Genomic DNA, 15264 nt, shown 5'->3' with positions numbered 1-15264 from the left:
TAAACTTTCCAGACGCACAGTAAAATATATGAATTCATTTTGTTTGCAGAAAATTCATATTATTTAAAGTCTCGAAAACAGCGTATTTTCAGTTTTTAGTCTTTGCAATAGCTATCTATTTTACGTAAACCTACGAGAATAATGTTTGCAATGGTTCCCTATTTAGCCCATATGAAGCACGTGGAAAAATATCATTACAAATAATCTTATTTTCTTTATAATCCTGGACATTTATTGGCATAAAACAATGTCAGGACCCTTCTAAAAGGGTTTAGTTTAGGTTTTGATCAATATTTTGCAATTTTATTATTTTACCCTGAAAATCGTCAATTTTAAATCATTTAATTAATAAAATTGCATTAAGGACCCGCATTTTGAGATTATTCATTAAATTTCAAGACGTAAAGTGGATATCGCATTTATTTCTGAATGGTTGATACCCCGAAAATCTGATTACAAAGTTATGATAATTCTTTGACATATTATTGTATATTTCATGAGGGAATATACCATCGCCATGCCCTCTATGTATGTTGTAGAAATATGTATATTTTGAAAGAATATTTTTGGGATATTTTTGTGGGAAATTTTTCTGGATGCTTGCGCCGTAGCCACGAGCCATCCACAGAGGGGACGTCACAGTGACCGGTCACGATTTATTCCCCATTTGTATGTCACCTGACCGTGTGGTGGCTGTCTGGTGGCGCCACAGGGGCCACCCATGACCGCCACGGACCGCGTGGTGGCTGCTGAAGGTGTGCTGGGTTCACTTCTTCATAACACCATATACCGTCGACCCCTTGTGTCGCACAGCACTTTATGAACCATATAATGCTGCTTGTTCACATCTCTCTCATCATCCTCTTGATTCTCCCCGTCATACAGTTCGCGTGACTTTGGCACGATTCGTTCTTTTTTTTTTCATCAGCACCTCCCAGATGGAGGAAAAATCTTTCAAATATGTGCTCCTACGCATAAAAAAAAACTCTTTCGCGATGTATTGAATTTGGCACCACCACCACGCGCTACCATACTCACTTCGGCACTTTCTTCCAAACCATTTTCCAAAGTATTAGCATGCCTATTGTACAATTCCACCCAATTTGAATAAAGTGCGCAAAACGGGTGTGGAAGTTTTCCTCAACATTTCCAAAACCAAGAGATTTTCCTCTGCGTGATTCAAGCCAAAACATAAGCAATATTGAACAATATAATTTTTTTCGCTTTGGAAAGAACATTTGTGGAGAAAAAATCGAGGGTGTGTGAGTCTTGTGAAGTACCCTGCATAAGGACCTTATCGGCTTATTCCACCTTAACTCCACCTGAGTATGCAGTGCAGAAATCGATTGATTTGTGATTGGATCAAATATGGATTTCAAATAGAATTTTGCCTTTATTTATTCAAACGCAAGTTTATTTTCAGCCGCTGCATGATTAGAATAATTCATGGAAAAGTAAGAAATTTCTTTTAATAACGAATAAAATTTAGTCCCTGATTTATGTTCATTTTGTCTTCAAGGGAAAAAATGTATTTAATTCAAAAAACAAATCTCCGAAATACGAGCCATTAAATCAAAATATTATCTTCAGTCTAAAGACAACAATCTCCGTATACCTACAAGCAAAAATAATTTCAAAAAGTTGCTCTAACTTTTTTGACAAATGTTGTCTGAAATTTTGAAAAACAAACCCTTTGTAAATTGTTACAGAAAAAAAAAGAAAATGGTTTCCCTTTATATTTACTTGTACCTCTCTCAATACATATGTATGTATATATCATGGGAAACTCACACAGAGCGAGGGATTCTAAAAAAGCATCCTATACATACATATTCCACAGTTGAGTGGAAAATTTGGGGTTGGAAAAGTTTGGTATGATGAGAAAATATTCAATTAACATGCAAATTTAATTCAATTAAATTTCTACACATCACACAGTAACTTAATCCTTCTAAGCTATTACCCCAAAAAGTATTAACCAACGCGCCTGCAGTCGCAGCAATTCTTTCAGTGAGGGAGAGGGAGGTAGAAGGTGGGGGAATGGCAAAAATACACACAACGTCCTTCCCTCAGGAAAATCCCATGGTATCCCTGGGAAAGCTCACTCATCCCTATATATATGACGGAGAGATATACACATACGAGGAATAATAATTGTGGTGTTTTCAGGTGACTTTTCCCAAATGTTTGTAAAGCTCCTCCGAGGATGGGCGCGTTGGCAAAAGGACTCCCAATGAGGTGTCTGTGTGTGAACAAGTGAAAATTCTCATTTTCCTAAGCACATGAGTGTCACATTTTCGAGTACATGGGAATTAATGCGGTGAGGAGAGAGGAGCTGTCAGGTGGGATGGGCTATTCCTAGGGGTTGGTAGTGTGTGAGAAAAGGGTGCAAAAGCAGGAAATGTCTCCTCCATTGAGCTGAAAATTTAGCCTTACCGAAAACTTCCCTCAACATCCGAGAGCAAAATATAATGTGAGTGTGTTATGAAGAAAATGAGATGAAAGTGATGAAAATTTTGTGGGAGGAAAATTTTCCTGGTGCTTTTTCCCACCAAACATTTAAATGCTTATAAACTTTCTCACACCCTTATCTCTACATATCTATATACTGCACCCCCGCGGCAACACCTGCCGTGTGGAGTGTTGTGCCATCGATTTTGAAACTCAAGAGTTGCTTTTCACATCAACATTTCAAGACGATGAGACAGAGACACACCACATTTGAGCGTTCAACAATGGAATTAACAAATAATGTGGAGACAGGATTCACTTGATTGCATACTAACGAGACCAATAGATTCAATTCGAAGAGCAATGCATTTGTATTTGAGGTTTATTCATTTTAAATTTTCAATTGGATCAAAAAGGGTCTAGACAAGGTCAAGATTGAAAATGAAAAATTGGAGAAGGGGCTGAAAATAGAGCAAATGTCCAGAAATATATTTTTAGAAATGCTATGCAAGAACTTTGGATGATCGTTAAATATTGAATAATTTTAGAATAGAAAAAAACTCTATTTTTTTATAGAAAAAAATCCAATAGAGCTTCCATTTTGCTAAAAATATTGTCAAAGGTTGCACAATTTTTTTTTAAAATCTTAGTTCATAGGAAAATATGTTTTGCATAGGGTTTTTAAATGTAAGAAGAATTTTTAAAAGTTTAACCAGTTTTTATTCAGAGTAGTCAAGTTTATTAATTTTTTAAGCTTATGAGCCATGGCTCTAAGTCTTTCGAGTCTATTCAATATTTCTCAAAATAATCTCCTTAAAACACTAAACTCTGGAGAAATATACCTAATAAGTAAATATAAAGAAATACGTTAAAAATGAATATTAACTTTAACCTAGAATTTAAAATTTCAACCCCATCTTATACAAAATGCCTTAAATAAAAATAAATCTCTGGTGAAATGGAGTAAATTCGCTTCTTTTTTCCTTTATATAGAATCTTGAAAAATTCTTAAATCATTTCTATAAATTAATTAAATTAAATTAAATTAAATATGATTAGAATCTTACCTGATCCGTAACAGGGGTATAGTGAAGTATACTTCGCGTTCCATTTTGACTGGTATACCGTCCAGATCCTACATCTAGGGTTTCACCTGAGTTATTGAATTTCCACCGAAATGTCCTGCAACGGCAAGAAAATGCACATTCATGAATGATTTACCTCCAACACTTAATGCGCGAATCCTTGGAGAGACTGTGTTTGGGCGGAAATTTTGTCGCGCCCTTACACAAATTTTCCCTAAATGTGGGGTGTGTGGAAAATGAATCAGTGAGGATATGGAAAGGGGAATAGGGTGAGAGTGTGACAACAATTAATGCATGATTATATTTGTGTCATCCAACCCCCTTGCGAGGAATCTCCCGCGTGTTTTGGTGTAAAATGTTTTTGAAGCTATGCTGGGTCCTACACTGAAAGGCAAACTCCACAAGGGAAAGCTTATGGGGGGGGGATGCTGATGACAATGTTGGCGCGAGGAGAGTGAAGCTGATGATGACACACTCAAATGAAATTATTCCTCATGACAGTGCTATTCTTTTTAAATGGATCTTATGAATTTTGATGAGTCCTCGACAATGATGTCCTCTATCTTGTCTCTCTCTCCATCTTCGTTGTATCTCTTCGCTTTTTTTTCTATACATAAACAAATTGCAATTTTTCACAAACAACAATCCATTGCTATCTCCCCAATGCTGGCAATTTAGTCAGAGAGAATATCCTTTTTCTTAGTTCCTAAATGAAATTTAATGTATCTGACTTTTCATCTGGAAGCCATAAAGGATGTTCTTGAAAAAAAAATCATCAATATCACATCATATAAGAAAGATGTCGTCTCTATATAAAATATCATCCATTGGATAGCTCCTTAAATATTCTCTATGCTGAGAATTTATTTTTCTCCGTCAGAGGAAAGCAATAATGCTGCTTTCGGCCGAAATCTGTCTGCATGGGTTGAGGGCGGATGGAAATTTGAGTAATGGAATGTTTGTGTTTCGAATTTTTCACATAACGCACATATTTCTGTTTATAAATTCTGGTATTTCACCACCCTCGTCCCCTAAATCTCGCCACATCCCCATGATAAAATTTATGCTCGTTAAAATGACTTTTTTATGGGATTATGCATTGAAAATGAAAATAATCCTGCATAAAAGTTGAAATAAAGTTCATTTGAGTACGTAGAAATGTCAAATAGAGATTTTTTCTTAAAAATAAATTAAAAAGCTCTCTAATTTAATACCTGCAATCATTTGAAAGTTTTAGTATGTATTTCAATGTAAAACTTAAAATTTTCAAATAAGATATTTTACAAAATTTAAAAATACAAACACGTAATTTATTGGCATTGATCGTTCATATTTCGTGTGAAATACCGAGAATTGTTTGCAATTTATCCCCATTTTCCCCATTTGTCCTGTTTCCCCCATATAGCGTTGTGAATGCTCTTTTCCTGGCTTTTATCATACATGAAAGGAGAATGACTGAGGACAATGAAACATGTGTGGGAGGAATGGAGAAGTGAATCTCCAAATATCAATCTCTGTATGGAATGAGAAAAGCAATTACCTGGCTGGTGGATCGGCATGAATATCACAAACAATCTCCACATTCTCATCTTTACCGGCACCAACAACGACAATTTTCTCTGTCGCACAAATTGGTGTATCTGCAAAAGAGAAGAAAAAAAGTTGAAAATGACGTGTGAGAAGAAAGGAAGAGCATGACAATTATATTATGGTAAAGTGGCAATTTTCATATTGTGGCATTTCTCTGGTTTTATGTCCTTGCCGATGAAAGGAGCGCTGCCTAGGTGGAAAGGAAAAAGGATGTAAATGGCAAGAATTGGAATTCACTTCTGAGAAGTGTGAGAGATGTGTTAAGGAGATATTTTTATATACAGTACATATAAAATATTTGCAAAGAATGTTCCTGTATCGGAAATGGCGGAGACTCCTGAAGAAAATAATAAAAATAGATTTACACACCTTGAGCTTTTTGTGTGGCCTATATAGTATGAGAGATTGTTGCATCTAACTTCATGGGGAAAAAAGCTCCACAAGGAAACATAAAAGAAAATACTCTATGATTGTCACATATCTTGGCAGCCAAAGCTCCGAGACGTCAAATGCAAAGTTCGTACAATATTCAATTTATTATGTAAATCATTATTACCTGGAGTGGCTCGAAACTTTTTATGCAAATACGTCATCTCGTATTTTTTTTTTAATTTTGTGAAATTTCTAAAAAAAAAATGAATGCATACCTTCGCGCAAATAAAAATTAATTCTGAAGTTTACAATAGCTCATTAAGTTCGCTATTCGTCTTAACTATTTTTAAGTTATTTCAGAGGACTTGATATAGGTATGCTGTGCTTTAGAGCTTTCGAAAGCTCTAACCAAGCTTGACTGAATGTATATGTAGAAGACAAAAATTATGAAAATTTAATGCCAATTGAAACTAATAATTAATTGTCAAAATTTAATTTGAAGAAAATTCAGTTCAACAATCCTACCTATATTTTTCACAAAGAATTCTTCAAACATTTTTAATTAATCTAATGCTTAAAAAATTTACAAAAATCAATCCATATACGGAAAACAAATAAAACTAAAAGTTTATAGGAAAGATACCTATATATTTTTCGTTATCTTTCCACCCCAATTTCCCCAGAATGCGGATGAGGCGCATTATTGGCAAATGCATAAGCGAGGAGTGAATCAGTATGTTCTAGCTGGCTCGCTCAGTATCTTGCAAATTTCAACGCGAGTGGGATGAAATGTCGAGTAGAAGAAAATTTAGCTTTTGTCAGTGGGTGGAAAAGTAGAATACTTGAGTCTTTCTCTTTCAATGCCCTCACACCCTAAATTGCCGAGGAAATCAAATAAAGTAACTTTTTATTGGATTTGAATACAATTTTCTCCGCCTCGTGCTACCCTCAAGAGCTGCCGTTTGTTACCCCCACACATTCACCCTCTCTCTCCTCTTCTTCTTCAGAAAATCCTCCACAAGAGAGGGGCAGAACAAAAATAAGTAAATTTATTGGAATGTCATATACGAAAGGATGGTGCGATGGCGAGGGTGAAATGGGGGCGACATAATGTACACAGAGCAATAAATTTCAACTCAAAACGCATATGAATTGTTATCAATTTCTCTATATATGAGGTGAAGGCGAAGAGGTTCCTTTCTATTTTATACTACAATATTGTGACCTATTTTAAGAAAAAAAAAAACATTTCCAATACCAAGAAAAAGATAATTTGTTGAATTTCATCATGTTTTGCCCATGTTTTGCTGGTTGAGATTGTTATAAAGAAATTCAATAGATTTTCATAGAGTTTTCCAAAGAGAAAATGCGGATATTTGAATAGTTTGTTGTGATGGGTTATGATAAAGAAAAGAAGCATCCACTAGTGGGAAAAAATCTTTTTTTAGAGGATACTCCGAATGCATGCTAAAGCGTAAACACTGGCCTTGTTCTAATATTTTATTTCTTTTAATAGCTTTGCAATCTTCTCCCTGGTGCTTACCAATGCTGCATGGCTTCCATCCCCCACCCCCTGGGAAGTATGAATTGCAAATAGCCAACGCTACATGCAGAGTAGAAATATTAGCAAGTATAGCAAAGACTTACAGTAGGGAAATTAAATGCACATTTTTGCAATATCCACAATTTCTCCCAAACACTGTCACATCCCACACCCTCGCTATAAGCCCACCCACTTCTTAGGACCATTTACACAGTACGAGCTATCTCTCAGCGACAGGGGTTGGTCTCTCTGTGCATTTTGCATTGTATGTCCCAAGAGGAGTTTGCTTGAATTCTTGCAAAATTTATTCTCTTGAAAAATTCAATTTAATACCACGGAGACACTCTAATATTTATTCTTCATTTCATATGAATATAAACAGTATTAATAGTCCCCAACTGCTTTACACTACATATACCTATGCACTTCTGAAGCATTTATATGATTTTTGGATCTCTCCGCGATTTCTTAATTCTGATAAACTAAAACATAAAATGCAATGATTTTCAAATATTTTTATAGCTATTTATATTTAAAAAAATTAAATATAAAGGGGATACTTTATCAAAATCCCCCAAATGAAGGGAGAAGAGATTTTTGTAGGGAATTTAGGTTAATCTAATGCGATTTATTGGCACGTTCTTTTGACTTGGCAGCTGATGCAAAATGGGCTTGCAATTTATATTCGAGTATATATTTTGACACCTCCAAATGCAATGTGAATGGGGCAAAAATGAAAAGCTCACAGGGGGAGGAAGTATGTTGGCAAAAAAGCTCCCGTGACGAATAGCCGTCAGAATGTGCGAATATGATTGCAGAGTGATAAGAACTGTGTCATATTTCATGGGGAGAAATGTGCAAAAAAAAAGTGTGCGAATGGAGGTTGACTTTTTTCTATTTTAACTTTTCACACAAACTAACATTTCAGCACCCTCACAATCCCAGTGTGTGTGTGCCAGCCCCTCAACTGGATTTTTCTCCACAATGGGGGATGCTGGGAATTTATGTCACCTCTATGCCTCCTCCCGCATAGGAATACGACTTCATCCACCCACCCATATGCATTTGGTGTGCGGTGTCGCCGTGGCAAAAATATCAAAAGAGATTAGAGATTCAGCTAAATCCTGATGGATACGAATGACCCCAAAAGTCATAATAAAATATCACACAGCTTGCCGCATAATACACTCCGCACCGAGAGTTTAGGTCGTACCGTGGTTTCCAACATTTTTCTGCACCACCATCCTCCATATTATTGCGAAATTTATGTCATATATCCCCCAAACTCACTCTGTTAAGAGCCCCCATGAACAAATTCATATAACACTCAGCAACAGACATGCTTTTGAAGTTGAAAGTTTTTTTTTATTAATCACGGAGATTAAGAGGAAAAACTATGGTGTTTATTTTTCATATGCTTGAATATTAAGCTTAAGCTCGATTATTGTATTTACTACTTGCATTCCCCCTCATTTTTTTTAGGTCTACTAAAAGCCTGACTAAAATGCGCTTAAGTTAAATTTACTTTGTGATGAAAAGCCTCCTCTTGAAAAGATGAAGGATACTTAATTCATTGTTTATTTTGTGATTTAAGGGATCATTCATAAATTATGGAAATTCAAGTAATTTTATAAGCTTTTTTTGGGTCAATTTTGACAACAAATTTAAATTTTTCATTAAATAACCAAATATACTGCTTCAAAAGCATTTTTGCTTACGGAAAAAATTTTTCGCAATTACTAATTCATTTTTTTTCGAAATCCTTAATTCTTAAGTAAATTCTTATCCGCAAGATCGTCCTCACGTTGCAGTATACCTCAAAAGCTCCCTATTACTGTTTAAAAACGAAAAATTGTTAGAAAAGAATAAAGATTTCATTACAAGGTGGCTTTATATTCTTTTATGGAGCTTTTATGTCTCAATGGCTCGTAGGTATTCTAAAAGTAAAATTTTCAAAATCTTGAAAATGAATCGAATAGTTAGATTTTAAGATTTTAAATTTATATTTTGATATTTGAATATGGACCAACCTGGTATTTTTTTAAATTTTTATAAAGAACAAGTTTTTATTAATCAAAATAATATTTAAAAAAATGTTTATCTTCAAGATTCACCATATAAAAGATCCTGTCAGAAAATTATATATAAATTTTCATAAAGTTCCGGAAATTATATTGAATGGAAAATTGCCTTCAACTATTTTGCATGGTATGGTGGTATTTTCTCTATAAATATAGTAAAAAGTGATGTAGCATTGGGTATTACATATACAGTCTAGACCCACAAATTTTTCCCTGTTTATAACACGAATGTGCAGCATAGAAAGTGGGAAATAGCTAAAAAGAGGGCGGCTATGCAATGCAAAAATGGGCAGAGGTGGCAAATATGGTGAAGATGGATGTAGTACCCAAATGTGCTAGATTCGTTGCAGCATTCCCACAATTTTTATCCTCATATTTATACATTTTTTTCCTCTATATTTTCCCTCTAATGTCGCACTGGAATAATATTTCTCCGTGGTACTTTTGCCTGCACCCTCCCCGGAAAAAAAACGCAGTCGACAGTGTGTTGGAGGAGAGAGCACATGCACTAGCCACTTGCTATACATCACAAGGAGGGGCATTAAATTACCATAATCGCTGTTTTTAAATCATCATTAGAAGCCCGTTCTCACCGTGCGAATGAACCGTGCTTTTTTTTGCTCCACGCTCTCCCGCCCGCCTCGTTATATCTCATGAGCTTTCACCCAAGTTCGTTTGCTGGGGTGAAATGGTGAAAGTGGATCCCCATGCAGTAAGGGTGGCCCAAAAGAGAAATATGAGACGTGGAGGAAAATAGTGGATTCTATGTGTGGAATGCTTTTTGGTCCATTTTCCATTGGGGTCCGTACGTGCAACTAGCGTAAATGGTGATGCCTTGCAATTGGGTAGCATTTACAGCGAGTGGGTGGCATATCCGTCGTGTCTATAGGGGGTGGTGTTTTCGGGGTGGTGTGAGAGACCATCTGTGGGTTGGTCAAAAGGAGTTGGGTTATTACTTGTTAGTGCCTCATGAAAATGTAGTACACATCGCATGTTGTAAGTGGGTTTGTGCTACAGAAAAGAATTTCCACCACCATCCTTCACCATGAAAATCCTTTACTGGCATTCACGGCCTGTGTGTGTGCCTCCCGAAGAAAGCCCCACATCACCTACAACAACTCTATGTTAGTCTACTATCCTTCGTACCCATGGAGAGTTGAGCAAATGAATGTGTTTCGGGGCACCTTTTCGCGGGATTCTTTTCGGTTTGTTAGCACCGTCCGCCCTTTGCTGATTTGTTGAATCACTCGTAATGGATTTACAAGGGTGTACAAGAACTCCTTCTCATACACTCATGTGTTCTTTTTACCACCAATTTACCTCTCCCATCTGTTTCATCTCACACTCTACCATCACAACTCCTTACTACCCCGCAGCAGGTGGGAAGATTTCAGTGGGTGGTGTACTGTACATATTCCTTGAGGGGTTTTTACAGCAAGTCAAACATAAAATTCGATAGCAACAAGGTAGTTTTGAAACATCTATAATAGTTAACGGAAGAATTTGAGTTCATTTCAAACTCACCTTCTTATTCGTAACTCATTTCTATCCAAAACTGTTTGAATGAGAATATTTACATCGCTTCAGAGATTTTAAACAATGTTCCCTTATTGAGAATATTAAATTCTATCATATAGAAAGAGATACTTTATTGACAGCAAAAGAAAATTTTCTTTTTTTATTTAATTAGGAGAAACCAATGTCTTGAATCAAGTAAAGAAACGTAAAAAAATTCAGACATTGAGATTTTATTTAAGAGAAAATAATTAAATAAAAGTTGAAAATTCTATTTTATGAGATATATTCCAATTTTCCCGAATTTTTGTTTCAAAATTGACCAAAATTTTAGAAACTTCGCTTTAGAAGTTCAAAATCTCTTCTTTTAGCCAAATTAATTTGACTTTCGTAAAAACTAAAACTTTTTATGCCAAAACAAAGAAAATTTTCCTAGTTGCAAATCCGAGTTAAATGTACAAGCCTACCCCCAAAATTGTTTCCCCCTTGGAGCTTTCATCGGGCGATTCCCTGTGAATGGTCAGGAAATGAGAGTGCATATGGAGCAGAGCAGACCACGAAATTACAGGGAATGTAATAAAAATGTTTTTCAGAAAAGTAAAATAGGGGGTGTGTTGAGCAGAAAAAAATGCGGAGGAAGAAAGATGAGATAAAAAGGAGTGATTAATTAGTTGGGAATCGTCTAATGAATACAAATGAAAGAGTCCAAGAATGTTTTTTGCACCATTCCGGCTGGATAATTTCGTGTATGATGAGTGTAACAAAGCACCATCCATTGGGTCAAAAGACGCCAAAACAGTGTTGGAGGATGTGGTTTTAGGAATATAAATTTTAAACTCCAACCACGATCCACACCCCCGCAGATGCTTCAAGAGAGGCTCATTCTCTCACGCTCTCTGTGCGTATACAATGATATACAATTTAGCTCAATCTCTTCTCGTTAGGAAGGGTATAGAGTCAGACATTGTGGCGCAGAGTGAATTTCTGACCATGACACCAAACACATGTAGCATAAAATGATGATTTAATTTTTCCAACTCCCCAACCCCCGACCGTGCTATTCTGTTCATTCTGTCGGACAAATTTGTGCAATTTTTTAATTCCCTTTCCCGGGTTATGTTCATTCCGCATTGTCGGACGTATAGCAGCATGACAACCATGGTGGAATATAATGCAAAATCTCCAAGGCTGGTAGTTTTCCTAGTCAAGCGTCCACAGGGAAAAGCACACAGGTTCCTTTCTATGGCTCTTTTTCGAGGCAGTCTTTTGGAAATATCCTCCCTCAAATGTGTACGTACAACTTCTGCGGGAGAAATTCCGCTCCCACACGAAAAGCCAATTATTCTGTTCTGAATTTCCACCCAGACAATGTCGCCCAGGAGATACAGTCATTTAATTTTAATGCACTTTCTCGGAATTAAAAAAAATACGCCTTTTTATGTGGAAATCAACGTAATGAAAATCCGGATTTTTTTTCAGAATTGTATATTTTCAATTAATTTTAAAAATGTTTTTCTTCTCTGCAAAAAAATTATTACAATATTGGATTTTTCGGAAAGTGAGCTTTATGATAAAGCATGACATGAGGAGCTAGCTTCTGACACAAATTGTAATGATTTTTTTTTTTACAATTTGATGTCTAGTCTTACCGGAAAATTATATTGGAAAAATCCACAAAGCTGCAATTCATTTGAACTCTCGTTTATTTTTAAAATTGATTAATTTGACATCCGAGTTATACTAATAAATAGGTAATGAAAATTCATACAAAAATTCATATCCCAAATGACAGGAATGAGTTAAATAATTACTTTCAATTTTAAGTGAAATATATCACTATTCGTTTCAATAATAATTATAAAAAATTGCTAATAAGATATTAAATTTAAAATTTCAATCAAATTATATAAATTATATTTTAAATTCAAACACATTAAAAATGCCAATACAGTTGAAAATTTTTTTTTCTTAAATTTTCTTCCAACGCATCAAGATTCTTTAGTAAAAAGACATCTTATATGTTACTTCGAGTCAGTATTGTATCTCTTATTTCTATTATACTTCAATATTTGTCCAAGACAAACACTTTAAGCTTTTTTTTTGCATTTCCAAGCCTCTTTTCAGATCCTCTAAAAGGCATAGAAACATACAATTTTCCATCCACAAATTGTTGTATAAATATTCCAGCCAACATTGTATATGCATTGATGTCAGTATAAGGAGTGAAGGGGTTATAAAATATATACGCAAATGTAAATGCGTTTAGAGGTTGAAGTTGACGAAGGAGCTCAAGTCAACATCACGTATGCTACTTTTCAGCACAAACCGTGCGAAAGAGTTCCTGCCCAGAGGGGTCTCTGGGTATCCCAGGAAATCCTCTTTGTGAGTCAAAGAGAAAATTTTCAACTGAGAGCATTCTTCCAAAAAAAAAATATTAATCATTTGCAGTGGTGATGTTTGCAAAGTGGTGGAAAAACTGCATCTAATTTTTGCTACTTTTGCAATAAATTATATTCCCATGAGCTTTTTGAAGTTTTGAAAATTTTGCACTACGTATTTATGTTCAGAAAATATATAACCTGCATAATAGTCATTAGCAGAACTTTTGTTCTCTACACATTTTGTATGTACAGTGTGGTAGTGAGAAAGTTCAAACTTAAGGTAAAATAAAGCTTCTTATTGGACTTAAAATCCCCTTGTGATGCACGAGAAGGGGGGGGGAAAGGCAGCAAGAACTTTAAGCTGATTTCGATACAAAATTCGAGGTATGAAAAACAAGAGGAAAAAAAAACAATTTTCTCCAAAGGCACAAAATGTCCTCGGACAAGGTAAATGAGGCACGTTGTGGATAAAAAGAAGGTTCATGTACTTACATTTCACCCTGAGGGGTAGTTGGTTGCTCACTGTCTCACCCTCTTGGTTGATTGCACTGCAGGCGTAGTTTCCGGCCGAGAATCTCGTCACTTTCTGTAGGACGAGACTCTGATTTGACCGTATCACGCGGGCAGTTGTGTTATGAGCCAAATAAACACCCTTTTGTTGGCCACGGAAGTTTCCCCCGAGAGAATGAGGATGGTGATGGGAGCATGAAAAGAAAGTTAAGGGAAAAAAAGCTTGGTAATTAAATGGCTGTAGATTTATAACACTGCGGTGGTGTATACAGGATACAATAAAACATGCGCTGATTAAAATAAAGGTGCTGTAAACACTGCAATTACTCGCAAACCATTTGGTCTCAGGGGCCCACTTGGGGCTTCTCGCTCATGGTAACCCTACCAGAGTGGTCAGATGGACGAGTTAACATGAATTGTTTTATTTCTATTTAACTCTAGATTTCTTTCTTTCTACAATTTACTTCTCCATTCTGCTTATTTTAAATTCTTCGTCAATACAATTAATCAGCCCTTCTTTTCTTCAACTGAGAAAGATCCTTTATTCCAACACTATTCCCTCATCCATAAAATCTCTTTGATGTAGCCAAAACAGGACGAGCTTTTATGATCTTTTCATCACTCAATTTTGTGGTTTAGTGTTTTTTTCTGTGTACTTTCAAACTTTCAATAATGCCTCTACCACTAGAAGTGCCATCACTTCCTCAAGTCCTTCTTCTGTACACCACTTATATATGATATTATTGTATATATGTACATAAGTATTTTCAATTCACTGATAATTGGATACAGCTTTTTCTAACTTGAGGTACACGTTGTTACAAGTACTTGGGAAAATTTCCATTTACGTCCCCATTTCCTTAACTCTTTCGCTCTGGGAAGCATTCACCTTGGCACGAAAGGAAGAATGGGATAAGTTCCATGTAGTCAGATAGAGAAGGCAAAAGCCCTTTTTATGCACATAACGAAACCAATATTGCATAACTTTTCCTCTTTTGCAGCTCATTCAGAAATGAACTTTCTTTAATGCACAAACACTTACACTATAGAGTCTGCGGGGGATTTTTTTATGGTAAAGCATTAAAAATTATTTATTTTTTAAGCTTTTTAGGTTGATTTTTTTTTTCAAATTATTTTAAGAACTTTTACTTTAAAGAAAATCTATTATTTCCATTTGCCTCAATGTCTCCAGTTTAATGACCCCAATTAGCAGTTTTTCTTTTTAATATTTAGAGCAGTAAAAGGAGCGGAATATCCAATAAAGTTTAGATTTGCTTTTTGATAAAATATCAAACATTATGTAATACCTTTAATGCTCAGATTTTCTGCATTAACAAGAATCAACACAGAACTACATAGTATGTGACGTTGAACACCCAGACTTAAACCGAGGAAATTGAAAGGAATGAATTTAGTTTCCGTAGCGAGTTTACAAACTCAAACATCGACATCTACCGAAAATTATTACCGAGTCATGTATGTTTGCACATGGATTTATTTTATATTTTATACATTATATACAAAATATTTGAAGCTGAAATACGTATATATGCAAAATATCTCGTGGAGTTGTCCTACATTTTATACTTTTCTGAATAAATTACATTTATGAATATTCCTTAAATTTGAATTGCAAAATTATATAGCTCAAAATATTGATTGGAGTTTGGGAGCAAATCAATTTTCCATGCTGGGTTATACAAAGTGGCTTTCATTGGCGTTCTGCTTTATTGCTT

At 35.3% G+C, this 15264-nt stretch overlaps 1 protein-coding gene across 5 annotated transcripts in view; it reads right to left on the bottom strand.

Moving 5' to 3' along the window:
* LOC129790672 (hemicentin-2) overlaps positions 1-15264 on the bottom strand; it is a 129192-nt gene that overhangs the window by 22659 nt on the left and 91269 nt on the right. For all 5 annotated transcript variants that reach the window (XM_055828313.1, XM_055828314.1, XM_055828316.1 and 2 more), the window contains 3 exons: positions 13511-13670; positions 5077-5176; positions 3519-3633 (listed from right to left, as the gene is read on the bottom strand). In XM_055828313.1, the coding sequence (XP_055684288.1) occupies positions 3519-3633; positions 5077-5176; positions 13511-13670 (375 nt within the window). The remainder of the gene's footprint in view (positions 1-3518; positions 3634-5076; positions 5177-13510; positions 13671-15264) is intronic.

This window comes from Lutzomyia longipalpis, chromosome 2, assembly GCF_024334085.1.
Source record: "Lutzomyia longipalpis isolate SR_M1_2022 chromosome 2, ASM2433408v1".
Lineage (NCBI taxonomy): Eukaryota > Metazoa > Arthropoda > Insecta > Diptera > Psychodidae > Lutzomyia > Lutzomyia longipalpis.
This window is presented reverse-complemented; position numbering and strand designations above follow the sequence as displayed.